The 27,740-nt window shown below is 40.5% G+C and overlaps 1 protein-coding gene across 2 annotated transcripts in view; it reads left to right on the top strand.

The window, feature by feature from the left end:
* Window positions 1-4,215: 4,215 nt before the first annotated feature.
* Window positions 4,216-27,740, top strand: part of myo18ab (myosin XVIIIA b) — a 145,184-nt gene continuing 121,659 nt past the window's right edge. For both annotated transcript variants that reach the window (XM_053321307.1, XM_053321310.1), the window contains exons 1-2: window positions 4,216-4,305; window positions 6,865-8,003. In XM_053321307.1, coding sequence (XP_053177282.1) covers window positions 6,975-8,003 — 1,029 coding nt within the window. In that variant the 5' untranslated portion in view covers window positions 4,216-4,305; window positions 6,865-6,974. The remainder of the gene's footprint in view (window positions 4,306-6,864; window positions 8,004-27,740) is intronic.

Here is a 27,740-nt window from a genome sequence, read left to right on the forward strand (position 1 = left end):
TTCAGCTGGCTCACCGTCACTCTGCCATGGCTTAGTAACCTGAGTGTGATAAATCAAAATGTATGCTGGGAAATAGGCCTGTTACCGAGTCACCGTTACTATTTATTAAAAATTAATATTTCACATCTACTCTATAGACATTGTTTTACTGTATAAGGGACTCAATTATAAGCTTTTGCTTAATGTGTTTTTATAATTTATTGTTGCAGTCAATCTAATAGTCAGCATTCAGGGTTTACTGTAACACCAAGACGGGGGAAGATTTGAAGAGTTTATTTACAAAATGCAATGTGTGACAATGGAGGAAGTCCAGGCAGTCACCAGGGAAAACAACTGGGAGTGAAGTGAAGTCAGGCAGTGACTGAACCCAGTGCAAATACAGATGGGTGCATGGTGGAGATCCTCTCTGGACACTAGCAGACAGTATGGCAAGCAAATGTTGGGCACAATGAAGGAGAAGTAAGCTACTGTGTCAAATAACATAAATACAAGAAACAAGCTTAATTTGGCCAAGAGCTACAATACCACTGTGGCAAGTACAACAATCTGGCACTGAGTGGTTGAAGATCCGGGGTATATATACACTGCAGCTTGATGAGGAGTAGGTGAGTATGATTGACTGGGAGTGGAATGTGACACTGGGGAATGGAGGCAGGAGCCAGCAACCAGAGAGAGAAGGATCCGCCCACACCAGCAGCCTGACACATAACACAGAGACTGACAAGGACACAGAAACATTGGGGAAGGGGAAACACAAGAACACACTGGGAAATGTTAGATGTGGAGGGAGCATCCATGACAATTACAGATTCTGTAGTCAGATATTTCAACATATCTCCACTCCTCATCCGCTGGGTTCACAACTTCCTCACCAATAGACCACAGGCTGTAAGGATAGGCACAGTCACATCATCAACCATCATCACCAACAACAGAGCCCCGCAGGGTTGTGTGCTCAGCCCTTTTTCTCTAGCTACACCGCTACACAAATGACTGCATCAGCCCCTCACCAATCACCACATACTACAAGTATTCAGATGACACTGCCATCCTAGGTCTGCTCAGTGACAATAACTCAATTACTGCCTCCCAACGTTCCATCTCTCACTTCACTCAGTGGTGCACCAATAACTTTCTGGAATTAAACGTGGTCAAAACAAAAGAAATGGTCATCCACACCTCACACACACCCCCATCTGGACTGGTCTCCACCTCCATCCATAACCAAACAGTTGAACAAGTCAGCCACTTCAAATACCTCAGACTCACCATAGACAATAAACTGACATTTGATCAACACACCACCAACATTCGCAAAAGGTCCCACAAGAGATTCCATGTCATTCGCAAACTCCATGCCCTCTCTGTTGCCCCCCACCTTCTGTCACTACTGTACACCAGCATCATCCAACCCATCCTCCTGTACTGCTCACCATGTTTTTACAACATGCTGTCCACCACTAATAAAAACAAACTGACAAAAATAACACACACTGAATCCAAAATCATTAACCATCCCACACCCAACCTCACCGAGCTCAACCACAGAGCAATCACACGCCTCACACAAACAATAACTAACGACCCAGATCACCCTCTCTACCCTCACTTCACACTGCTCCCGTCAGGTCGCAGATACAGGACTCTGAGATGGAGACGGGCACCCCTCAGCAAGAGCTTGGTCCCGTCTGCCATCTCAGCACTCAATAACCTCCCCCAATAACCCCCTCCTGAGTGTGATATATGTGTCGGTTGTTCAATGTCTGGTGGTGTTTGTGCAGTTTGTGTATTTATATGTTGCTCATGTTTAGTGGTGTTTGTACAGTCTATCTATCTATCTATCTATCTATCTATCTATCTATCTATCTATCTATCTATCTATCTACTATCTATCTATCTATCTTTTAGTCAGGCTAGCAGAAGAGCTCCAATGATTGCAGTTGGTAAATCATCCACTTTGGTCCAGACTGAAATATCTGAATATCTGAACTATTGGGTGGATGGCCTCATGGTCCATGGTTTCTCCAATTTTCTCACTTTTCTTTTTCACCAAATAACTGAATGACATTTGAATGACTCAGCTTTAGTTTGGGTTTAGCACTAATTAGCTAACATTACCATGCTAAAACAGTAAACCAAAATGGTAAGCATGGAAAACATTTATTGCTAAACCTCAAGATGTTAACTTTGTCAGTGTTAGCACGAATAGCTCAAAAAGCACCATTATGTCTCATAGAATCACAACAGGTACATTCATGTGTCTCTCTTCCTTTTCCTCTTGTCTCAGTACAGTTTTCTCAAGCTGAAACATTTTAAATGAAAGAAATGTCGCCCCCACAGTGTGCGCCAACTGGAGCAACTTTGCATCTATTTGTTCACTTGTGTTATTGATTCTCTGTTGTGGTGCCCCCTGCTGTTGCCTGGTCAGCAGCGCTCTTATAATTCACCTCACCGCACAGCATTAGTCTCTCTCGTTCTTTTCTTTATGATGTCCTAATGCATGCGCTGCAGTGTTGGCACCTCTGATCACCACACCTCATGTTCTTTTGTAGTTTTGTTATGTGCAGTATTTGATCCTGAATCAGGTGAACACCACACAGACAGCTCGCCCAGACAAGATTCCAGGGCACATTCTTAGAAATTTGTATTGACTCCTGTGTTCACCACTAATCTCAGCCAATACCTGGAGCAGTCTGTGGGCCCCACATGCCTCAAGAATGTCAGACAAACTGAGGACCTGGTTGTGGATTGTGGGAGGAAGAGCAGAGCAAATGCACACCCCTGAGGAGCTAGAGCACCTTCAGGTACCTTGAAGTCCACATCATGACATGGTCTACACACACTTGGTAAATAAAGTGAGGCAACCCATTTACCTATTCAGACAGTCTCTCAGGGGGTCTTACAGACCTTCTCCTCTGGTGTTGTTCCTTATTCAAATAGACGGTCTAAGGATAAAGGATGTTGTATTTCTGTAATAGATTGTGTAGACACCTGAGCAAATTGGTGATATTTGACTTGACTTGAATGCACTTGTTGTGAAAACCACTCAAACAGGGGGCATCACCAACTGGTCTATGAACTACTCTGCCCAGGACCGTAGAACCCTACAGAGGGTGGTGTGTTCAGCCAAGTATACCATCTCTGTAGGACCAGAGTTAGTAGGATTGTGAAAGACTAAATGAGATTAAAAGGCATCTCTTCTCAGGCCATCAGAATGGTGATCCCCGACTTCTGACCAACACCACTCACATTTTCACTAGCAAATGTAGCATATGTACATTTTTGAGGGGAGGTTGGATACGAGGTAAGTGAGAGGGAACTGTGGATGAAAGTGAATACTTAACTGAATGTATAGATTTTAAACCTGCTGTAATAACTATGACATGCTTGATTGGTGAACATGCATTAGGAAATTAATTCCATTTGATTGCGATTATTATCTGTGTGTGTTATGATTATTATTATTATTATTATTGTTATTATTATTATTAGTAGTAATAGTATTAATAACAACACAAATAAAAGTGAAGAAATACAGTAAAATACCATATTAACCATTATTATGTTCAGCAGGTTTATTGTGGATTATTTGATTTAATTGGTAGGCTAAAGGAGGTGTGTGATTGGCTGGAATGTGAAGGGGAGGGGGGGGGGGGGTTACTGACAACACAGACAACACAAAGTGACATCATTAAATATAAAACAACATTATGACAAAGAACATCATAAAACAAAATGTCTTAGATATAAATATATTTAGAGAAAAATCTACAATGAAATCAAAGGTGACATCAAAATATATGATGAAATTTAATACGTTTGACTAATGCATACAAATTCATACATTTCAATACTTTCATAACTTACACTGAACATAAATTTTTAGTTTTTTAAATTGTAAACAGAAAAAACAACTAGGCCTAATTAACTGACTGACTAGATAACTAACAGATGGAAATAATTTGCCACACACTGAACAACACCTAAAGTTAAGCAACGTTAAACTTAATATATATTGAGTCTTGTGTTGTATTCTATTTATTCCAAGGATGGAAGTTTCACAATGTAAACTTGTGTTCAGTATTGACCATTACCTCACTTCTCCACAGATCCTCTCACAGGTTGTAGTTCCTCTGTATGAGCAGCAGGAGGCGCCGGCTGGCCGCCAGTAGCTGCTGGGCTTTACCTCCAGAGCTGGACTGGGAGCAGCCAGCTAAAAGCCAGTCTGCGGCTGCTGTTCCTGCGAGCCGAGCTGCACCCAGTAACAAGACACCAGCGGTGCTCCGTGTGCTGTACTGGAGAACAGTGAGTATGTCTTCCTATAATAAACATGTGTGCTTAGAGTGAGGGAACACACGCCGTTTGTTCGGGCACAGCGGCGGTCAGGCTGACTGATCATTTTCACACTGTCTTGTTTCAGGATTTTTTGCTTCACCAGAAATGAGGGCAAAGAACTAAGGCTGTGACTTAAACCAATTAGGCTAGCTAGCTAGCTGGACTGCTCACTGAAAAGTTGAACAAAAATAATAATGAAATAGTTTTGGCGTGTGCTGTTTTTTGAGCGTTTTCATTCGTGGGGAAATGAAAAGACAAATATTTGTTATTAGATAACGCTACCCGCACCTACCAAACAGTAGCTCAGCTAGCTATTAGCCAAAAAGCTACACCTATTTAGCCCTGTCATGCTTTTTGTCCCTTTGACTTGAAGCCTGAACGGACTGGCTGCTGTTTAATGACGCTTTGTTTACGTTAGAGTTCACGGGTGTTGGGATGGTTTTAAACCCAGCTGCTCAGTAAGTAGCTTGAACAGCAGCCACTGGTTTTAATGTCACCCAGACCTGCGTGTTACACTGAGAAGGTGATGTTGATGCACAGCTGTCTGTTCACTGTGGCCTTGGTTATAGTGTTTGTTAAAAATGGGAGTATAGAACTGGAAAATCCATTCAGGGAACACTTATCAGTGACATTGAACGCAACATTGAGAGCACAGAAGTTATAGGACATATCCATGCTCCATTACCTATTCCATACTTATAGCAGGAGGCTGTTTGTTTTTAGGGTTCCAGGCTGTGCTGCTTGTTGAGAGACGAGTCCTGTGTGTGTGTGTGTGTGTGTGTGTGTGTGTGTGTGTGTGTGTGTGTGTGTGTGTGTGTGTGTGTGTCACTCAGCAGCTAATGAGAACCAGGTTGACAGATGTGTGTCTGCCTGGCTGCTTGTGTCAGTTTGTGGCAGGAACAATCTCACCCTGCTTTCTGAGGGGTTTGGAGAGACACAGTTAAAAATGGAGCCAGGAATGTGTTTTGGTCCTGCCAAGCTCCTCCAATGAGCCTCTGTGCACTGAGAAAGTGTTGGAAGTCTTCAGTGATGGAGGTCTGTGTTTTTACAAGGCCATTTCCACATGTGGACAGTTACAGCAGTCCTGAGCATTGGGACAAACATTTGGATGCGTGCCATATGCCATACATGTTGTTGTTGCTCCATCTAATTTATAAGCATCTGATGCTGTTTGAAGTGTGAAAATAATAGTGGCAACTATTGCACATTAATATGGCCCTTAACATGTCAACTTCTACAGTTATTGCCTAATCTTATTATCCTCAGCCTAGAATTATAGAATACATAACAGTATTCATATAATGCTATATAACTGTGTTTTTGATCAATCTGTCAATCATATTTGTGATTAATTGTTAAATATATAAAATTGTATTGAATCTCTCGGGCATCACAAACAAAAACTGATGTCTATGAGTGTGATCAAAGGGATCAGTTCACTAAATACACTGATTAATGAACTGTTTATATTATATATTAGAAGGAGGCTCAATCAGGATGCTTCATGTGAACTAGACTTCCAGCATGCACTTCTGACCATCAGCATGTTACAGTAGGCTTTGAAGGTTACATGGTGTTAATGTAATGTTATTTATACCTACTGAATTAATAATAGTTGTTTATTCTGCCTAAAATAAACTGTCCATCAGCCACTTACAGCTGTGTGTTAATGAGAAACTATGCATATCCTATTTGATTATTCCTGCATAATGCATTGATTATAAAGAACAGGAGATATATTTTGAAATATAACTTGTACTGTTACAATCAAAAAGGAGTTATACAGCTACATGCTGTTTTTTTGGATATTTAATTACAAACTGTGATCTTGTAGTATATTCACTATTATTATGATATCAGTTTTTGGTCTGTACTTTCATTTAGCCTACGTGACTATCAAATACTGCGTTATATGACTGTAAAACAGTGTGTAAATTAACAATACATGCTCACTATTACTCAGAATGCCACATGCATATTCTGGAAATACTACTTAAATATTTCACAGAATCTCTGTGGAAGAATCAGCTCACAGTTTTTCAGCACAGATCAGATCTCCATCACAATATTCTGTCTATTCTGTAACCCATACTGTATAGTGTGTTCACATTTGAAAAGCTGTCACTACATGATAAAATCAATTATCAAAATAATTGACTGATTGAATGATTTTCCTATTGATCAACACATCAGTTTGGACTGATTCTTTGTGCTATTGTATTATCTTCATGTTGTCTTTTCCTGTTTTTTAATAACAACAACAACAACAACAACAACAACAACAACAACAACAATAATAATAATAATAATGAAAATAAAAATGAATGAGGGCTTTAAAGGTAAAAGACAAACTATTTTCTCAACCTAGCAGAATAAAAACCACAATTAATTAATCCATATTTATATCCATATCATATAAAATATGGTCAGTATTTTGATATGAAATATCACGATTACATTCTTGTCAGTGTAATGTATTGATCAAGATTTCATGTTTTTCATGGTGTCGTTTTGTGTTTTTTCTCCCAGGGGATCTGTCCCTGTTGGTCACTACAAAAGCTGCTGACTCGTGAACTGGACCTCTAACTCTGTAGGGACAACAGAGCCACATTGGAGGGAAACACAGTGGGTAATTCACCATGTTCAATCTGATGAAAAAGGATAAGGAGAGGGAAGGGAGTAGGAAGGAGAAGAAGGATAAAAAGGAGAGGATGTCTGCAGCAGAGCTGCGCAGCTTGGAGGAGATGAGCATGCGGCGCGGTTTCTTTAACCTGAAGAGGGAGGCCAAGCGTGAGTCCAAGAACAAACTGGAGATCTCTAACCCCATTCCCATTAAAGTGGCCAGCAGCTCTGAGCTCACCCTCACTGACATTGAGTCGGATGGCTTGAGCAACAGGAGTAGCATGGTTCTGGATGAGCAGCTGAGTGCTGCCAGTTCCACCGATGACCTGAAGGGTGAGGGTGGAGGAGGACAGGACGGACACCGCAGCTCAGTCAGAGATCGCGTGGCTCACTTTGGTACGCTGGCCAAGCAGAATTCCTCGCAGGTGGGTCAGATGATGAAGCGCTTCTCCTTTTCCCAGAGGAGCAAAGAGGAGAGCCCCTCAGAGGGCTCCACACCTTCAGGCCAGAACTCTGCTGCTCCGTCCCCACAGGTGGAGAGCAAAGTGTTCAGCATGCTCCGCAAGCACAGCCTCAAGCAGCAGTCTGGAGCTATAGATGACGACGCCACTAAAAAAGTCTGCATCCCCGAAGTGGTGGACAAGACCTTCCCTGCACAGCTGCAGCTCCCGGCCGTCGTCGCACCGAGCGCTCCTGAAACTCGCGAGCTGGATCTGCAACGCCGCAACACTGGCGACTTTGGATTTTCTTTGCGACGCACCACTATGCTGGACCGCAGCCCTGACGGAGGAGTGTACAGGCGCGTGGTCCACTTTGCAGAGCCCGGTGCCGGCACCAAGGACCTGGCACTGGGGTTGGTGCCGGGAGACAGGCTGGTGGAGATAAACGGGCGCAACGTGGAGAACAAGAGTCGGGACGAGATAGTGGAGATGATTCGGCAGTCTGGAGACACGGTGAGGTTGAAGGTGCAGCCCATCCTGGAGCTGAGTGAGCTGAGTCGCTGCTGGCTGAGGAACACTGAGGGACTGCGCAGGGAGGCCAGACCAGTAAGTAGCTTTCTACATATTAACACTTAAAGATCACTGTAGCTCTCTCTCTGGGTGGAGGAGCTCTGTGTTCATGTCTTGATTGTTTTTTTTTTCACATGCCCAGTCTTACAAACTCTTTTCTGACAGGCAGATTGACTGCAACAAAAGCACCAGAGCCTCTCCATGTATGTGTTTGTTTCTGTATTATAACTACCTTGTGTCTCATATTTCAGCATCTGATTGGGATGACAAAGTCCCCCACTAACTTTATTTATGTCTGTATTGATTTGAAGAGGAGGATTTTGGAGCCTCTTAATGCATCATTATGAGTCCACATTTTATTGTTCCGTATGCTCTGTCAGTGATGAACGGTAATGAATAGGAATGAATAGTGATGAATAGTAGTACTACTGCTTTGAATCACCAGCATTTATTGTGCTGGTGATTATGCAACAAGTTCATAGTACTAATCTGCCCTAGAAAGTGTGTGTGTGTGTGTGTGTGTGTGTGTGTGTGTGTGTGTGTGTGTGTGTGTGTGTGTGTGTGTGTGTGTGTGTGTGTGTGTGTGTGTGTGTGTGTGTGTGTGTGTGTGTGTGTGTGTGTGTGATGGTTAACCCTTAATTAGTGTTCAGGTCATATTTGACAGCTGTAAAAACACCTCAAATGTATTTTACTCTGAAATTTGATGACTTTGCCTAAAGTGATCCAAAATGCGCAAAAAATGTTATAGGCTGTTCTGGGTCAAATTAGAGCTGTATCTATTGACATGTATTTTAGTTAAATGAATAGTTAATTCTTTTGCAATGTTATATTTTCATGTCTTAGGTAAAATAGGACATGATATTGTGTGATAGTAGATGTTTTTTCTCCAATAATGACTCTCTGCTCTCTGAAACATGAATCAAGGTTTAATCACATTTATTGATCAGTCAGATCAACTATTGATGCTTTGTAAACAGATATGTGGTATAGATAGATAGATAGATAGATAGATTCCTGTGAGGATGTAGAATATGACCTGTATGTAAACCAGACTCAGGCTTAGTGTATAAAGTCTTGTGTGAATACAGTGTGGAAGTTTGACTTTTTCCCTCAACTTTGAGCTGTATCTCATGACTTTGATGAGTGATTGGAGTTTGAATTAGTTGTCATCATGTGACTTAAGTATAGAACATCTTTGTTTTTGTGGTTTTTGGATCTCACCTACTGAGCTCAATCACACCCATATGTGGTTTAAACATTCACTTTTAATCATTAAATACTGCCTCTAAACCAATGTGGGATCATATCCAGTTATAGAAAATGAATGGATGGAGTGCTACCTATCCATTCATTTTTTGTGCCATACTTTGATTTCCTTCAGTGTTTTGACTCTGCTGATGTAATGAGAAGAGCTGCTTACATGTACATCCTCCACTACTGGTTGAACCGTTCCTCATCACAGTTCATTAAAGACTCATAGGTCCTGTGTTAAATGTCACACATCTGGCCACACCTAAGTCATTCATGTCACCATCATTTACCATCAGCTGTGATAGGAAAAACAAATGCAGTGACATCATGGATGAAGGTGTGGCTCAGTTTCAGCCTATAGAGAGGCAGCACCTCATCCAGAGAGAGACGCACCTTTTTATTTCTCATTTCCTGTTCCCCTGCTAATGCAAACTCAACCCACCCCACATATTTACATAATCATTATTCTCATCACATCCACTCTACTTCCACTTTGATTGCTTGAAAGTTAACCTTACCTGCACATTTAAAGTCATTCAGCAGCTCAGTGGGCATCACTTCTCTCTTTCCTTCTGCTCGTATTAAATTGACAACAGCTTTAACAGTGATAAAAAGCAAAGTGGGAGTGTCTATTTATATTAAAAATTGTGTGAGTTGTCGGGCTGGGAGGTTATGGCAAAAATCAAAATCATGATTAATTGAACTTTTAACCTTGATTACGATTAATGAACCATTATCTCCACCCTTGATGAACAATGATGTATTTTCACAGTTTCTTTAGTTTAGTATTTTCCACTGCTGCCCTCACACATGAGCATCTTTAGGGAGTGAAAATAAAGATGTTTTAAGGTGTGACGCTGTGGTTAATGTCTAGTTTACTTGATTAGAACTATGTAGAGATCATGGTTTGGGTTCAAATCATCACTGGAGACAAGTTTTCAAATTCCTTAAAGATATGCAACGTTTGCTGTCATGGCAACAGTGAACACCACCATTAACTGACATGTCCATTAGAGTTTCTAAGTGTCGGTTTACATTATTTTTCGATTAATTGCCCAGCTGTAGTGAGTCGTATCATAAGTCATTTGTTACAACCTTGGTTTTTCTGTGCCAGAGATATTTAATTAGCTGTGGTGATGTAATGTAATCTAATGTGAGCAGAAAATCGTATATTCAGTGAAACATACTGAATTGATAAGTAGATTCGCTGTATTTTTCAGTTTCGTGTCATTTTCATTAGTCACTGCAGGTTCTGTCAAACTACCATATTTAAGTTTGTAGACTAAAAGCTTGAATGATGATTGGACTGAGTATAGAGTAATGTATTGTGTGTCTAATGTGTAGTGTGATCTCCTGCATTAACAGTAGCTGAGTGTCCTCCAGCAGGGACAGCTTGGCAGCGTCAGAGGGCTTTGTTTGTTTGCCTTTATTGGCTTTGGTTCAAGGGTCCTTGTGACAGAGTGAGAATGAAAGGGATTCTGATTCCCCCCCCCCCCTACTCCCACCCACCCCCCAACTCTCCACCCCCCTCACCACAATTGAATTCATCTGCTCTCTGAGGCAGTGAGCTGTCTTCCTCTTCCTATCAGGAGACAGAAGGAGTGTGTTACTGTAAGAGCTGTGTTAGTTGGAAAAATCCCACTCTGCCTCTGACTGGACAAGAGACTTACTTTGTGTCATGTGACAAGCTGCTCTAATGATTTTCATGGAGCAAACAGGAAGTGCACACTGGAGGGAGCTTTGTTTAAGTGTTAAGTCAAACACACACACACACACACACACACACACACACACAGATTTCCCCTCCTTTAGCTTCATGAGCCGATGTATGCAGTTGATTTGTGTGTGTGTGTTAAACAGCAGGCCTGTCTGTTTCTCTTTGTCCACTTTAACGGATCTCACCAGCTTGACTGCTGCTTAGAATAAAGGCGAGCCAGCAGCAGGGCCATCCTTCAGTCCTGACAAAGAGACACTGCTTCATCCTGCCAGGCTGCATCACTCCCCGCCCCATCTGTCTATAACACTAATTACACTACGTCACACAGGAAAACTACTTCAGCATGCCATTTGATAGTATTTATGTTAGTTCAGTTTATTTTGATTGACATACAAACCAAGCTCTGACATAGTAGACAGGATCATTCAGTGTGAAGCATCTCTGGGTGACCTGGCTTCACTGAATCTATTCATAAACATCCATTTCAGAAGTTAAACTGCTCCTACAGTACGTCATTATAAAGTCCATTCTCAGTTTGTTCACTGCAGGCTTCATGATTCCAAGTGGCATACTGGACCATGATTGGCTCCAAACTGGTTGATATTCAATGAGCACAGAGAGTTCTGAACATGTGTGTGCTGAGAGGAGGAACACTGCTACATAGTCTAAACATGTAACCAAGAACACTAAATCCAAATGCTTTTATATGTATCATTTCACTCAGTCTAAAAAGCCCCTCACATACTGTTCAGGGTTCAAAAACCCTCATATTTCATTTAGCAAGACTTTTCCTAATGTGACCCACAGTATATAGAAATGGAAATAAAATATGTAATTTAAAAAAATTGTGCAGCTGACACATATTTTTATATATGCAAAAAAATAAAATCAAAAATCAGCTGTCAAACATGTTGTTTTCATCATATTCTATAAAATGTTCTCCTGGACCATAACATAGTGATTGTGAATGTCTTATTTTTCCATAAGATATATTCAATATTTATTAATGACTGAAGGAGAATTTATGAAAGTGAATTGGTGTAGAGACAATTATGAGTCAGAATATGAACAGTATGTCAGGGTTAATATCACAGTCACTTCTTGTTATGATGAGTTGATGAATTATGATAGGTTAATTGAGAATGAATATATGTTCCATTAGTCTGTTAATATGCTAAACTGTAAGCCCTCTGATACAGCATGTTTAAATGTTTTGGTAAAAATGATAATGAATCTGCTCTGGATCTGGTTATCAGTTAACAATGTGGCAGGTTTGTGATTCCAGAAAGCCTGAATTAAGCCCAAAGATAGCAGGATAACTTTCTCACCATGCTTTGTGATACACGTGTGAAGTAGCCTTAGAAGCAAGTAGTGGAGGTTGGTGGACTTGTGTGTGTCTGCTCCAGGGTTTAAAACAGCAGCTCAATACTTAGTCTTAAACCTGCTGCCAGGAGTCTTCCACATAAACATGAGCACATTAAGATTTAATCAAGATTTGGAAGCAGACAGACAGGATGTACCTATTCTTTTAGCTGTGGCCAGTATGGGCAGGATATTCTAAAATAACCAGTGGAATGTCTTGGTAAAGGATGAGATGTTTACTGCCTCAACCTTCAAGTAAAACAGACAACCTGAATGTCACTAAGCATTGTCATAACTGAAGGATGATCCAGGTCAGTGAGTAGCTGCAGTAAAACCTGATGTACAGCATTCAGTCCTATACCAGCTGTACACCTAACACCACTGCTTATGTTTCTATCCTACATATTCTGTGTGTGTGTGTGTGTGTGTGTGTTTGTGTGTGTTCGTGTGTGTGTGTGTGTTCGTGTTCGTGTGTGTTCTTGCCTCTCAGCTCATACTGGTTTCAGTCTCATACTTGCTCCACACTGCTCTCCTCCAGTCTCTGGCAGCAGTCTCTGGTATTTCCGGCTGCTTTGGCATCAGCTCTGTGTAGAGGCAGGTTGATTCATTTGAATAATTAATGCAGGCACATAAAACCGGACAGCAGAGAGTCTCCTCAAGGTGCTTTGTGGGCACTGGCTCCCTGATGTTATGAGTTTTATAATTAAAATGCTGTATCTATCAATCAACCAATCAATCAAACTTTATACAGCAGCTTCCATACAGGTTAATGTAGTTCAAAGTGCTTCACAGTTGATTGACAAGCTGATAACAACATAGAATGTAGAGCAAGAACAACATAGAATAGAGAGGAATAAAATAGAACATGTTTATCATCAGAGGCATGACAATATACAAGTCATCTACGTAGAGAGGGAATAAAAACAATGAATACAAAAGAAAAAGTGTTTAAATCAAGTAAAATAAAGTATATACAGAAATAAATAAAAACTTAACAAATTTGAATAAGAGAAAAAAGTGTATTAAAAGTTACAGTAAGAAATAGTTAAAATAGATTAAAAAAGACAAAAATAATTAAATAGCTAAAAGACAAAGAAACACATGAATAAAATTGATAAGATGTAAAGTTTAGAATGATAATATAATAAAATAAAGTAGAATAAAATGTCTAAATAAAATATCGAAACAAATAGAATAGATAGACTATAAACAATTCTTAATCAAAATGTCAGCACTTGCAGCTGTTCCTGTAGCAGCAGAAGTGTGATTGATTGACCCACATGTAGATATTCATTCTGCTTTTAATCTAAGTCGTAGCACTGGACGCTATTGAGCACATCTCTATATTATCCTCTCATTGTTCACTCCATCACTGACTGACTGAGTGACTGACTTCATTCCCCCTGTGTGTGCTCCACCATGGTGTACCCACAGTGGTGCCTGTTAACTTTGGCACATGTCTTGTTATTTCGACCCATTCAGGAAGTAATTGTGACTTAAGCGACTTCCACTTTTATTCAAAAGCCTCTCTTAACTTCTCTGCTTCCTGCTCTCACACAGTTTCCTCACACATCCATATACATTACACTGTGTTCAGACTTCACCACCGTTCAGTCATAAAAGCAGTGGAAACTTTTTGTTCAGTTATGTTCTGGCAAATCTCAGCAGCTGCCTCATTTATCAAATGCTGTGTGTGTGTGTGTGTGTGTGTGTGTGTGTGTGTGTGTGTGTGTGTGTGTGTGTGTGTGTGTGTGTGTGTGTGTGTGTGTGTGTGTGTGTGTGTGTGTGTGTGTGAAGGAACTATCTGTAAACAAAGAGCATGTTTTTATCAAGAACAACTTTGCACAGTGAACAATATAAAATAATAAAATAACTGTGCTGTATTGTGGTCAGTATACAGTATATGGTGAACCACAAACCTCTACTATCCTGTAGTGTTGATGTAGAGCTACTTGTTAAAAGATACTGCAGTGTTCCAGCAGCAGACACATACTGTGTTGTGCTCATTCCACACTTTTTTTGTTGCCACACAAGTGATTATTATGGTTATTATAGGAGGAAATACTAGTGATCTCCTTACTGTGCAAACATGTACAAGTCTGAACTATGAAAGGATGGTACTATACTGTCCAACCTGCACTACACTGGAACATCTGGACAGATGTGACTGACACATGATTCTCTCTCTCTCTCTCTCTCTCTCTCTCTCTCTCTCTCTCTCTCTCTCTCTCTCTCTCTCTCTCTCTCTCTCTCTCTGAGTCTGTCTATAAGTAAACAGTAAACTTCACTGGGAACTTTATATATATATATATATATATATATATATATATATATATATATATATATATATATATATATATATATATATATATATATATATATATATATATATGTGTGGGAGAGGCAGTATCAGCTGACTGATATATCAGTCAGACCGTACAAGAAATAACATCCTGGCTTTGAATGTGGAGGACATTCTACAATGGAAATTGTAGCATAGACCTTTTTCCTCACATTTCCTCTCCAGTCTTAGCTTCTAAAAAGTTTCACACAGAATTCCCTCCAAACAAGTGTTCATTCACAAGACACAATGTGTAGATGAGTAGTTGTGTAGTGCCTCTGATGATAAACACATGTTCTGAATTATAGCTCAGTGTGTTGTGTAGTAGGAAGCTGACATGTGTGGTAAAGCTTTATATGATGCTCTCAGATATTGTGCCAGCCATGCTCATAACAAGGCTGTTTATTAGAGTCATATACAGGAGAAAACATCTTGGCTCGTAAATATGCTGGAGGTGATTTCTGTCTTTAACTATGTGGAAGCTGCAGCAGGATCCAGAGGGAAGGCCGGAGCGTGAGAGCCAGCGAGTGGAGGTTAAAGTAACAAGAAGCCATCTTCACTTGTCTTAACAGGCTGAGTAGAAACAACGGGAAGCAGGCCTCTCCCTTTAGGTCTCACTCTGGTATTTGTGGAATCTGCTTTGGAACAAATAGGCCACTTCCTGACCCTTTCCCTCTGGAATTCTCTTATGGAAGGAAGAGGAATGAGCTTCATGAGTCTGAGGGCTCATGCAGGAGAGGGGAAGTTGATGAGAATGCTTTTTGTAGAGTCAACAGTTTCCTTCAACATGTGTACACGCCTTGTTGTCTGTTAGTGTGTCTACCTTTTAATGATTCTAGGTGTGATGACTTGGCCGACTGGTAAAATCCTGTCTCCTAGTGTTTTGGTTTGTGCTGTGTTGTGACTCCTCAGTGTTTGTGTGTAAATGTAAGTCAAGTGAAGGTCTGGTTATGTGGGCAGGTATGACTGACTCGGTGAGGCAAACTACACACAGATTCATTGAACTGTGACAGTAAAGAATGACTTTTATCTGCCCTCTTTCTGTCTCATTAACAAAGAGCAGTGTAGAAAACATAACATTCAGCTGGCAGCCTCTCTTTTTATTGCTTTTTTTCCCTCAGTGATGTAGTGTAAAACACACACACACACACACACACACACACACACACACACACACACACACACACACACACACACACAAGGGTTATCAAGATGAGCAATTGATAAATCAGTTTTATATCATTTGAAATGACATTTGCACCATTTTTTACCAAAAGTAAGACTGAATGCTCCTGAAAATGTCAAATGGTGTAACCACAAAAGAATGGTAAATATTAATGGATGGATGAATGGATAGATTGATTGAAAGCAGAAATTTGATGCTGGGTCTATTAAAAAAGAATGTGTGCAAGTTATTCATTTGTTTATTTTCACATTTGAACCCTTTTATATTTGACTAAACCACATGGACACAAAAAACCTCATTATTGACCCACATACACACACTCATGTATGTATTCTGCTCGACATAAAATGCTGTTATCGCCTCATTACTAAATGAATGACATGCTGTATGTGAAAATGAAGATTTGAAATGATATAGTGAGCACACTTAAATATGATAAGACTCAACTTGAGTGTAATGATGGAATAGTAAATCATGTTGAAGCTGCTTTCTTGTGGGAGTTGTTTTTCTTCTGTTCTGACTTCTTATCAAATGAACCCTGATGTGTTGAACTCTGCAGACTGTGTACAGAACAGATATGTAGCAGCAGGATAATACAGACTTCTGACGGATTCCACTGTCCATTAAGTGGAGTGTTCAGGTCCTCATGGATGACTGGATGTCTTGTTGGTACATGTGGACCAGGTCTACACCAGTGCTTCACAACCTTTTTAACTAGTCATCCTCTAATTTAGCAACACATCCTTATTAACAATGTCATGTTTCTACAGAGGATCACCAAAGTTCATATGATTCATATTATGAACAATGGAGGGATACATTTAGTGTCAGTCCAGACTTTAAATGTGTACATGTTTAATGAAGGCCAGTCAACACTGCCACGTCTGCTAGTGTGTCTAAAAGCACATTATTTAAAGCATTGCGTACTGGCTGAGACAAATAAAACCATTACATTTTTACCTTTGGGAGTTGTAGCTTGTTCTTTTTTAGGAGGGTTGCTACACATCCCAACAAGGTGACACCAATTAGTGATTGGCTCAGAGTGAAACTGTATCATTCCTTCACATGTCAACTCGTACAGCTGTTTTACCTTTCATTATCAAAAACTTCATTTAGCAGGATGGACATGAACCCTGGTTTTGTTGTGTGTGTGTATATGTGTGTATGTGTGTGTGTGAGAAATCAAAAAGGCTGTAAATAAATTGCTTTCATACACATTGATTTACTGTCATGTGCCCTGGCTTTATGATGTACTGCAACATGATGACATGCAGCGAGCGACATCGCCCCTTGTCCAGCAATGTTGCCCACCCCTCAAAAAATCGCTCACTCTGTCTCTATCTGGACAAAATTTTGCAGCCGTGTCCGCCCCTAAACACTTCTTATTGGTTGTTAATGTCCTCAAACCACGTGTGACTATTATAACATATGAGTAATTGACTTTATTCCCACTTTTTAGGAGCTGGACCAGGTTGTATTTTAACTACAGGGTTGCTGGTTGGATACCTGACTCCTCTTGTTAACACGCTCAAGTGTCTTTAAGCAAGACTTTGAACCCCAGCTGCTTCCTCTGCCATAGATGATTTACTCTCAAGTTGAATGATGTAATATAAATACTACATATAGGTAGAATCTACACCATGAATCAGCTGTTGTTTGTAGGACCTGACCAATACTGGATGGTTTGGGCTGATGCAGATACCAATATTAGACTAAAATATCGATATAATATCAGTATCAATATCCAATATTGATATATCATCTGATAATCTCGCATATACAAAATATGTATGGAAAACACACATTTTTTGCAATGTGGTTATCAAACACTAGTGATAAAGATATGTAATGGAGGCAGGATATTTTACAGTTGAACTAAAAACTCTTGCACTGAAACACTAAACTTCACTAGGAATTTAATTATTATAGATTCCTACAAATGATAAAACACATACAACAAAAAACAGGTATGTACATATAACTTAAAAAAAAAATATCGGTACATATCAAACAACAGATATGCAGATACCTTAGGCCAATATCAGCTGATAATAATGGCTAACTGATATATCAGTCAGGCTCTAGTTGTTTGTACTGTAACTGACCTTTCTACTCAAAGATACAGTTTGTCTAAATAGTGGGGGAGTGCATTTTTAAGTCAAGTCAAATGGATTTATAGAGTACATTTAAAAACAGCAGCTGTGACCAAAGTGCTTAACATAGAAATGACAAATACTATTAAATCATTCAAACAGAAATAAACATTTTATCATCATATCAATCATGAATTGAATTGGTTTTATGTGGATTTATGGAGGATGGACTTCTGAGACACCAGTTGTGTTGATTCCAGTGACTTTAAAACAGGTTAAATACCAGATGCAGTATTATTGTGTGCTGTAGTAGTGATGTGTATGGAAGCCTAGTCACATGGCTGGGGAAATGGCAACAAACAGGGATTTAGTCAGTGTGGTATGAATGAGTCAAACTACAGATGTGTGTAAAAGAGCTAATACATAATAATAGACAGTCAGTATAGCCAGCCTGTGTCCTGTTAACAAAACCCCCTCAGTGCTTACTGTGATTCCATCCAACTTCAGAGTCTGGAAATAGAAGCACTTTTCTGAAGAGCACCAACAGTTTTTTTTATCTGCAGCTAAAGCTCTATTGTGTTTCTCTATAATCCCTTATATAGTGATTGTGGTCACTGTGAAATATTCCATCTGGAGCTCTTTGTTTTTACTCTCCTCCCGTAAGGCTTCGGGCCTCTGCAGCAGACATTTTTCAACATCATGATTTATTTATTTAACCTCACACTGAGAGTAAAAACTCAAAGCTCTCTCTCTCTCCATCCATTTTCAGGGTCAAAGGCAGTTTTAGCAGAATCCTTGTACTACTGCTGCTGTCTTTGTGTTCGCTTTGTTTGCATTGTAAATGAGCAGTTTCCCTCAACCCACTGTGTGTGTGTGTGTGTGCGTGTGCGCGCAGTCAGGTCAGGAAAGGACAGACGAGGCAGGAGAGGTGAATGCTATAGGACGAGTTGCGTAACAATGTGATGAGTCACACTTGTGAAGCACGATTGGTGTCACACTTACTTGATTAGTTTTAATTACATCTTTGTGGAAACAAGGTGCCAAGCTTGGGATATAATTACTGCCAGACAGAACAGAGGCTGAAACTCACAGTGGATGTCTAAAAATACTATACAAGATAGCTCTGGTTCTTTCACACAGACACAGACACAGACACAGACACAGACACAGACACACACACACACACACACACACACACACACACACACACACACACACACACACACACACAGTGACAGACTTTACCTGTCATAAATAGTTGTTGCTCCCTGAAATAACATTTCATTAATTTACGTTATCATGTCTGTATGGTGTTGTTATGGTGACGATGCGAGGGCCAATAGGATTGCTTTGCTGGCAGAGTCAGGTGTATGGAAAAAAGATATTTGATTGTGCCCCTTTATGTTGTGGATAAAGGATGGGGATCATGTGAGACAGAGGGGAGGGTGAGTACATGAGGCCATGGTTTAGAGGGGGATTGGGGTGGCGGGGTGTGGGGGTCAGGCAGCATCACACTGAATCATGAGTAATCCATCAGAGAAAATCAATCAATCAATCTTTATTTATTTAGCGCCAAATCACAACAAAAGTCATCTCAAGGCTCTTTACACATAGAGCAGGTCTAAACCGAACTCTTCAGGTTTAATTTAAAGAGACCCAACATTCCCACATGAGCAACACTTAGTGACAGTGGCAAGAAAAAACTCTCTTTTAACAGGAAGAAACCTCAGGCAGAAAAGATTTGATTATTAAGAGAAGAGTAATTGGGATTGCAATTTTGAGATATTTGGAATGCATAATAACAAGAGAAATATTAATTATCAATTAATCAAATTTGTATTTATTTGTGTTTTAGTAAAGAGGAGTGAATAGAGTCAGGACTTGATGTGATACAGTGATGCAGCTTCTAAGAGAAGAGTAAACACTGTGAATGTTCTCATTCATCCAGATATTAAACAATACCCAGCCCTATTAATCCATGTGTGTATGTCCATATAGATGTATACACTGGCAAATAAAAGTCATGAAAGTGCAATGAATGTGTTTTTGTGTACTACTTAAGAGGCAACAAAGTCATATTTTCTAACTGCGGGTGCAAAAAGGATTGCAGGTATCGTTTGACGGGAGACGTTTCAGTACTCTTGGTATCGATTTATTTCCGTCGATACTGTGTAAAGTAAGAATAAATATGTGTTCTGAGTTTGACATACCACAGAAAAGTGTGTTGTTAACCACCCTGCCAAATTTGAATGATTAAAAAAATCGCCAAATATATGAAATTAGGCTTCAAAGTTTCTCTGCTCCCAAACGCTGTGGGTGTCAATCAAAGTCACCACCTCTACCAGAAACATGGACGCTACGTTTGAGAGCTTTCTGTCGCTAACTCTGCGGCTGGCTCGGCGGCTAACTCAGTGGCTAGCTCGGCGGCTAGCTCAGCTAACTGGCTAACTGTAGACTGTAGTAGTAGTAGTGTGTGCTGAATGTATTTATACCTCTACAGCAGCAGGGGCGGGTTTATGCTAACGTGGTGGTGATTTTCAGACCCGCCCACTAAATCTTTTACACCTTTTTTTTAGAAATACATTTATGACCTATTTAATGTGCTTAAAAGAAAATGTTTGAATTCACTTTACACAGTCTGTAAAGGAATGGAGCACCGCCAGCCCTGATCATTACTTTATGACTCACTGTTCTGTTGTCATTCCATCACACTCCAGCCATGTCTGAATGAAGCTATAAGGAACATTAATACAACAGAAGAGTTAAGGTTTGTTCAACATTTCAGAAAACACATGCACATGATAGAAAAGCACACTGAGAAACAAAATGACACATTAATAACTGAATAGACTCATGTTTTAGTGTATGTGATGTGAAAACACAGATGAGGACAGACCACTGTGTGACAGTATGTTTTCTACTACTCTTAATATTCCAGTGGACAGCTTATAGTGGCTGCGTGTGCTGTGTGGTGTAGATTAGTGTGTGAGCTGGGTGCTAATGTCTGTGATTGGTGTGTGATACTCATTAGTCACCATCACACTCTGTGTTGCTTGTCAAAGGATTATACGCCTGATGCTTCTTATTTACCTAACACAAGACAGTTAACCCAACACCGTTCCTCTCCCTTAATCCTCTTTCCCTGCTTATTCACCTCCTCTCCCTCGATCCTTTCGTTGCCTTCCTCCACTAGAGTGGCCAGATCAGAGTCGGCCACCAGATGTTATAGTGAGGCTGAGCTGGGCCGTCCTGCTGAGAGATAATCCTCATGCCTTTCCAGAGACAGGGATTAAGCAGGCAGGGCTCTGTATAAGAGAAGGAGGCAGGAGACTGTGAAGTGGAGGAGGCACCGAGCTAAACAAAATGCATGATTTCACATGCAATCAAAGCTCATATCTCTACCCTTATTGAGGCTTAAACATCCCCTCTAGACATGTTTTAACACACATCAAATACTCTGCTTGGAATAATACATTGTGTCTGACATGATTTTTGAAATTAGAAATAACAGTTAAAATGACATTTAGTCCTTCTTAGAGATGGGATTTTTTATTTGAAGAAAAAATAGGTCATACATGTTGTTCTTAATTTTTTATACATGTCATCAAGTCTTATTGTCAAACCAGATACAGAGAGAAAAATACATAAATTAATAAATAAATAAAAAAAAGGAAGAAAGCACCTACACTCTCCTCCATCACAGTACTCCTATACAGGTATATTTGTATGTGAACTTTTAGGGTTCAAAATATGAGAAATAATAATGCTAACTAAAAAATTAAAAATAAAATGAATAAAATGGATAAATATATAGCAGTAGATAAATAAAAATACAGAAATAAACAGTTTGTCTGCCCAATATGCATCTTCCCCTATCCATGACTTCTCCTGTGAACAGTATCTCATAATGGAATGGTAGCAATGAAAAGAACATCAACAGCACAAATAATAATAACACATTTCAGGGTTTCTGCTACATTCATTTAGGAGCGGCGGCGCCGCAACGGTTGTCAAGGCTTGACAACCGCATAACCTCAAAGTTCCTACTGTAGTTTACCTTAGTGCTCGCGAGTACCGGACAGGCCTCCGCTGTGAAGGTGGAGAGATGCGGTGGCAGTATCTATGAAATACTGTTCATGTTAAAAGTTGAACCAGTCCATTCTCAATGTTTCAGGTGTCTTCAAGTGTCTACATCACTCTAGTGTAAGTTGCATAATGGACCATGATTGGCTCCAAACTGGTTGTGATGTCATAAATCATGCAGGTGCATCCAGCTGTTAAACAGAGAAACAAACTGTGCACATACATCATGAGAACAACATCCAACTAAATGAACAACAAGATTTTTGAGTGGAGGAGGCCTTTAATAAAATGATACATATAGTGATGGAGTCTCCTTGACTGAAAATATAAAAGTTGGTACTATAAGCATAACAGTTCAATAAACATAAGGAATATGGTCAAACACCTCAATTTAGTGGAATGGAGGAGGAGGAGGAACTGACAGAGAGACAGATAATGGTGGTTTGATTATTGAGAACTATCTTTTGGAATCTAACATAGGATATTTATCCTGTAGAGACAGCAGATGCTTTTCCACTCAGAGCAGGAGTATATCTGCATGTGGATTTAACAGCATGGCCTCATATACTATAGGGCTTAATATTTAGTCCCAGGCTCTGTTTTAAATGAGTATAGACAACAATGTAGAAATCAATCTACTCTTAACAACTTTAAACAACTTTTGATTTGGTTTTCTGCAGCACAAATGAATTTCAGTAGTCAGTATGTTTGTAGCAGTAGGTTTATCATATAGTGGTTTCCGGTGCAGCTGTATGTCACAGCTTAACACAACAGTCCTCCTCACATCAGCTACTAGTTGCCAGAATCTCAGAAATCAGCTCTCCCTACAATTTGATCTTGCGCTGGTCTGAGGTTCACTCCCACAATTGGCCTTTGGGTGTGTGGAAGATGTCAAAACTGTGACTTATAATCATCAGCAGTGTCGCATGTCAGAAATATAACATGTCTGGACCTGGGCTCATATTCTTAAATAGCTGCTCTGCTTCTATAAGAGGAGGATATTGTGGTGAGGGAGGCTCAGATAAGGTCCTGCTATATGCTATATGTGTGAATGTGGATGTTTGGCAGATAGTTCTGGTGCCATTGTTGGAGCATGAAGCAAGTAGTTTGACTGTAGGCTTGTTTAATGCTGAAGTACAGTTGTCTTCCTGGTAAGTTGGGACTGTTCAGATGTTTAGTGGAGATGCTCAACAAGTGTGTGCAAAACTAAAGATGAAAACTCTCCACTTTTTTTCTGTGCAACCTCCCAAACACTTTGGATCAAATGATGAAAAGCAGCATGGCTGGTGTTTCCCTTGTGTTTTTCGACACATGTGAGCGGTCCCTCAGTCAGTGCTGCTGTGGTGTGGTGGAGTGTCTACACTTTCCTCTCTCTCTCTGAATAATTGACTGAATAATTTACAGAGATGCTGCAGGCCTGGTGAATAATGGAGGAAACTTGTCAGAATAAAGGGGAGAGGTCTGGAGAGTTCAGTATCTGCTCTTTGAGAAATTACAATGAGGTGTTTGCTTTCAGTGTCAGAGGGAGACATGATGAGGAGAAGTTCCACTGTTACATGGTATCAGTTTAGACAGCAGTGTGTGTGTGTGTGTGTAGCAGACAGGTGCTGGTGATTAGTGGATACAGTAAATTCAGCTGTAAAAGTGTACAGTAAGTGTGGCAGTAGTTCACTGTAATCTACAGTTTATCAGTCAATTAAATGTTGCAACTGTTCAAGACCTGAGCCAACTTCCTGGGTCCCAGCTGCCAACCACTGAGTCAACTGAAGGAGATAACCCTGAAATTGGCACACACTCAGCTGAGGAGTTGTCCTCGAGTCAAGGAAGGAAGGGAGGAAGAAGAAAGGAAAGGAGGAAAGAAGGGAAGGAGGGAGGGAGGAAGGATGGAAGGGAGGAGGAAGAAGCAAGGAAATGAGGAAGGGAGGGAGGGTGGAAGGAGGGAAAGAAGGAAAGGAAAGAAGGAAGGGAGGAAGTGAAAGAAGGACAGAGGAAAGGAGAAAAGAAGGAAGGAAGGAACAGTCAAAACAGATGGGGTCAATTTAACCTGGGAGGACGACACAAAGGTTCATTTTTAATTGTGTTGTTGTACACATTTTTTTTTAATAGTTCTTCTCATATCCTTATCTTTTTGAGCCTCTGTAGCAGTGACTTTCCCCCACTGTGGGATCAATAAAGTTGATCTTATCTTAACTATCCTCAGGTCACTTCAGGTCAGGTTTGCTTGGTAGCCTGTCTTCCACCTGTATTGTTGATGCTGATGTTTCTGCTGTAATGAAGACCACATTTCCCATAACCCCAGTCACCTCGTTCTTCTGCCTCCTCCTCTGTACTGTGTGTGATAAAGCTGTGAGAGTGTGTTAGAAGCAGCAGTCAGCGGCGCAGTGGCACACTGTCTCTGTCAGTGTTTTGGTTTAATACCACGGCTTGTTTGGCCTCTGTGAGTGCTGACTGCTGCTGACTGAAAACCGCACAGTCAGCATTCTGCTTTCTCTCCACTCTGAGCACAATGACACAGCATCGCAGCCGGCACACTGCCTCAGCTGACACACCTGGCTGTGTCCATGGTAACAAGCTACTCTTTGTTGAGATTTGAATTTTTTTTAGATTTACATATATACATACATACACACACACATATATATACACATACATACACACATATATAGACATACATACATAAAGTTAAAACCTATGTGTGAAGGAAGTTTAGCTGTCTATCACTGAATAGAGAGCATCATTATTGGATTTGGTGCTAAAAGAATTACAGTTGATGAAGCATGGACCAATACAGTGAGATTACCTCTGAGATTATCAGTATTGCACAATTAGATTTAAAACCAAGATAACACATATTAATAACAAAGTATAAAACCTTTGAGTCTAAGCCTGTGGATGTAGGATAGACAGTTCTATGCACTGTGATAGAATACACTCTGCTGAGATTGTTACCATATGTTATGGATGTGACATACATGCCTTCTGTGAGTTTATGGAAGTCTTCAGGGACACAGGGAGTTGTCTTTCCTCTCTGATAATTACAGGCCTGACGTCATCCTACAAACATCACTAATACACATATGAGATTATAGAATCAGTGACTATGTTCTTCTTATCAGCTCATGGTCTGCTGCTCAGAGACATTTTAATGAGCAGTGTAATGAGCATGTTTTACTTTCATCTCACTTAACAATTGGCATGTGGTGAAACCCAAAATATAGATAACTGTGATAAGTAGCTGTAAACACTGGATATTGTTAACTGAATCCATGTGGGTGAGGAGTTCTAACCCACCACTGCACAGATCCAGGGTGGTTCCCAGCAGTCCAGCTGACCACCCTGGGGTGGGAAAGGTTCTTGTAGTCATATGACAGGCTGCCTGTTGTGGATCTGGGAGGGATGGGCTGAACCTCCCACATGCCCCCCCCCCTCGCCCCCCCCCTATTGGTAGAGCTCATAGCTGGCAGCTGACAGCACAGTGTGTCATGGAGGGACTGCATGTCTCTGCATCCTCCCCTCAGCAGCAGGAGAGGACTGCAATGCAGAGGGATTTGGCATTCCAAATGGGCTCGGCCTCTTGTTTGCTTTAATATTGGTGCAAGCTGTCCCTCACCTATGAATACAAATAGCTGATTTTTGCCTCTGTAATGTGTAACCTGCTCCATAAACCAGACCAACAGACTAAAGTAGTAAAGATATCCTCAGTGTTTCCCAGTTTTATTGAACCATGCTTCAGGGTATATTACAGACCAAAAAATAGTTAAATATGTTTCTTGCAGCTTGTTGTTTCAGACTTGTGGACATTTGTCATAGCATATTTTCTGGATCTACAGTTTATCTTCCTAACCTATAAGGTGGCAAACACACCACACAGAGGAAAACACAGCTGATTGAAATATTTGCTGGTGATCATCTTAAAGTGGCCACATGGAGGAAGGTATGTGACTGTGTCCCACACCCACCTACAGCTGCAGGAGGTCTCGTCCTGCCATTTCCTGTCTCCAGAATCCGTCCAACCATTTCAGCATGACCACTGCAACTTCAAAGCCAGGAGGGATGGGGGGTGGGGGTGGTCCAGTTTACAGGAACTCACATTTGAACTCCACTAAGGGCTTTTGGAAGGATGTTGATACTATTTATGTCTTGAGCTGAATTTAGGAGGAAATTGCAGTTGAGAAGCATATACATACAGTTCTAGCACGACTCGGCTCGACTCGGTTTGGTAACAGAAACAACCTTTTCCATTACAAAAAAGTGGGCGGGGTCGTCATAGCACGGCTCCGCGATACTGCGGTGACTTCGTTTTATATGAGTCACAAACACATAAACAATGGAGGACATGGAGGCGATGGTGTACTTGCTGCTGTATGTGGCTTTCTGTCACACACAAAGCAAGAGCAGAGAAACCAATGACTGTAACACTGTTGCCGGTATTTAAAAATGCTGGGTTTGATTCTTGTGTGGGACGGCTCATGACTCATCCAGCGACAACTCTTTTGACCAATCAGTGGCCGGCAGTCTGTTGACATAACATTTAGTATCGTCTCGGCTCGTTTGGAACCTCAGCAGAGCAGGTACTAAAAAAGTACCAGGTACCAGGTACTATCCCTAGTGAGAACGCAAAAAAACCCAAGTCTAGTCGAGCCGTGCTGGAACTGTGTAGTGGAAAAGTGCCATTACACAACACACACTGACAAGTTGATATCCTCTAAAATATTTCAGTTTTGACTACTGGCTTTGTTCATATTTGTGACATGATGGAACGCTGAATATTCATGCTTGTGACAACACAATGGGTTTCTACTTTACTTGAATTGACACAGCGTCACTTGGACTCTATCTGACCTGAGGTCTTGAGTCTTGTCCCGGTTACTAGCTAACTCTGAGGACCATTTGACTATTGAGGCATCCATATATAGTACTAACCTTGTAGAATGACAAAAGTACTACTACTACTACTACTAAATAAATAAGTGTAATTATAATGATAATGATAATAGATAGAGCTAAATGTTCTGGCATGGACAACAAGCAGCAAATGATAAAGTAGAGTAATAAAGTAATAAAGTAGAGACAATCAAGATAACACCAAACAGTAAAACCAACAACAGACAAAACCAAGAAATAGAGATAACATGTATACTGACAAAATGATGAGGAATACATTCAGTAGAAACTATAAGAAGGCTTTTGCATAAAAGTGAGACTTAAGAAGTGATTTAAAAGATTAAACAGATTCTACTTCCAGTTCCACAGCAGAGGGGCTACAGGTCCCGCTCCCCTTTGGTAAGAAGACAGGTTGGAGGATTAACTAGAAGACTCTTGACTGAGGATCTCAGGCAATAGTTGTGACAGGAAGTTCTATTAAGGGAGTTTTTTTGCACAGCTGCTCATGTTGTAATAATCATTACGTTCAGATTAAATGAGAAACTAAGAATCAGTTTTGTAGTTGTCTGTTTTGATGTTGGTTTGTGAAGGTCAGTTGTCACTCAGCACAGATGGAAGTCCAGAGAACAGGCCGGGGCAAGGCAACACTGCCCCACAATGCAACACTGCAAATCACATGGTGTTTTTGTGTAGTTGCAGAGACTCAGTGGGCTGCTGGTGGGAGAAGAATTGTTCAACCAGCAGAGTCTAAATCCAATGAAGTGCTTTTTTGTCTCCACAAACGGGTAATTAAATGTAAGCACCAAATATAAAGACAAGTTAACACAATCACTCACTCAACACATACACACACTCA

This window comes from Scomber japonicus, chromosome 6, assembly GCF_027409825.1.
Source record: "Scomber japonicus isolate fScoJap1 chromosome 6, fScoJap1.pri, whole genome shotgun sequence".
Lineage (NCBI taxonomy): Eukaryota > Metazoa > Chordata > Actinopteri > Scombriformes > Scombridae > Scomber > Scomber japonicus.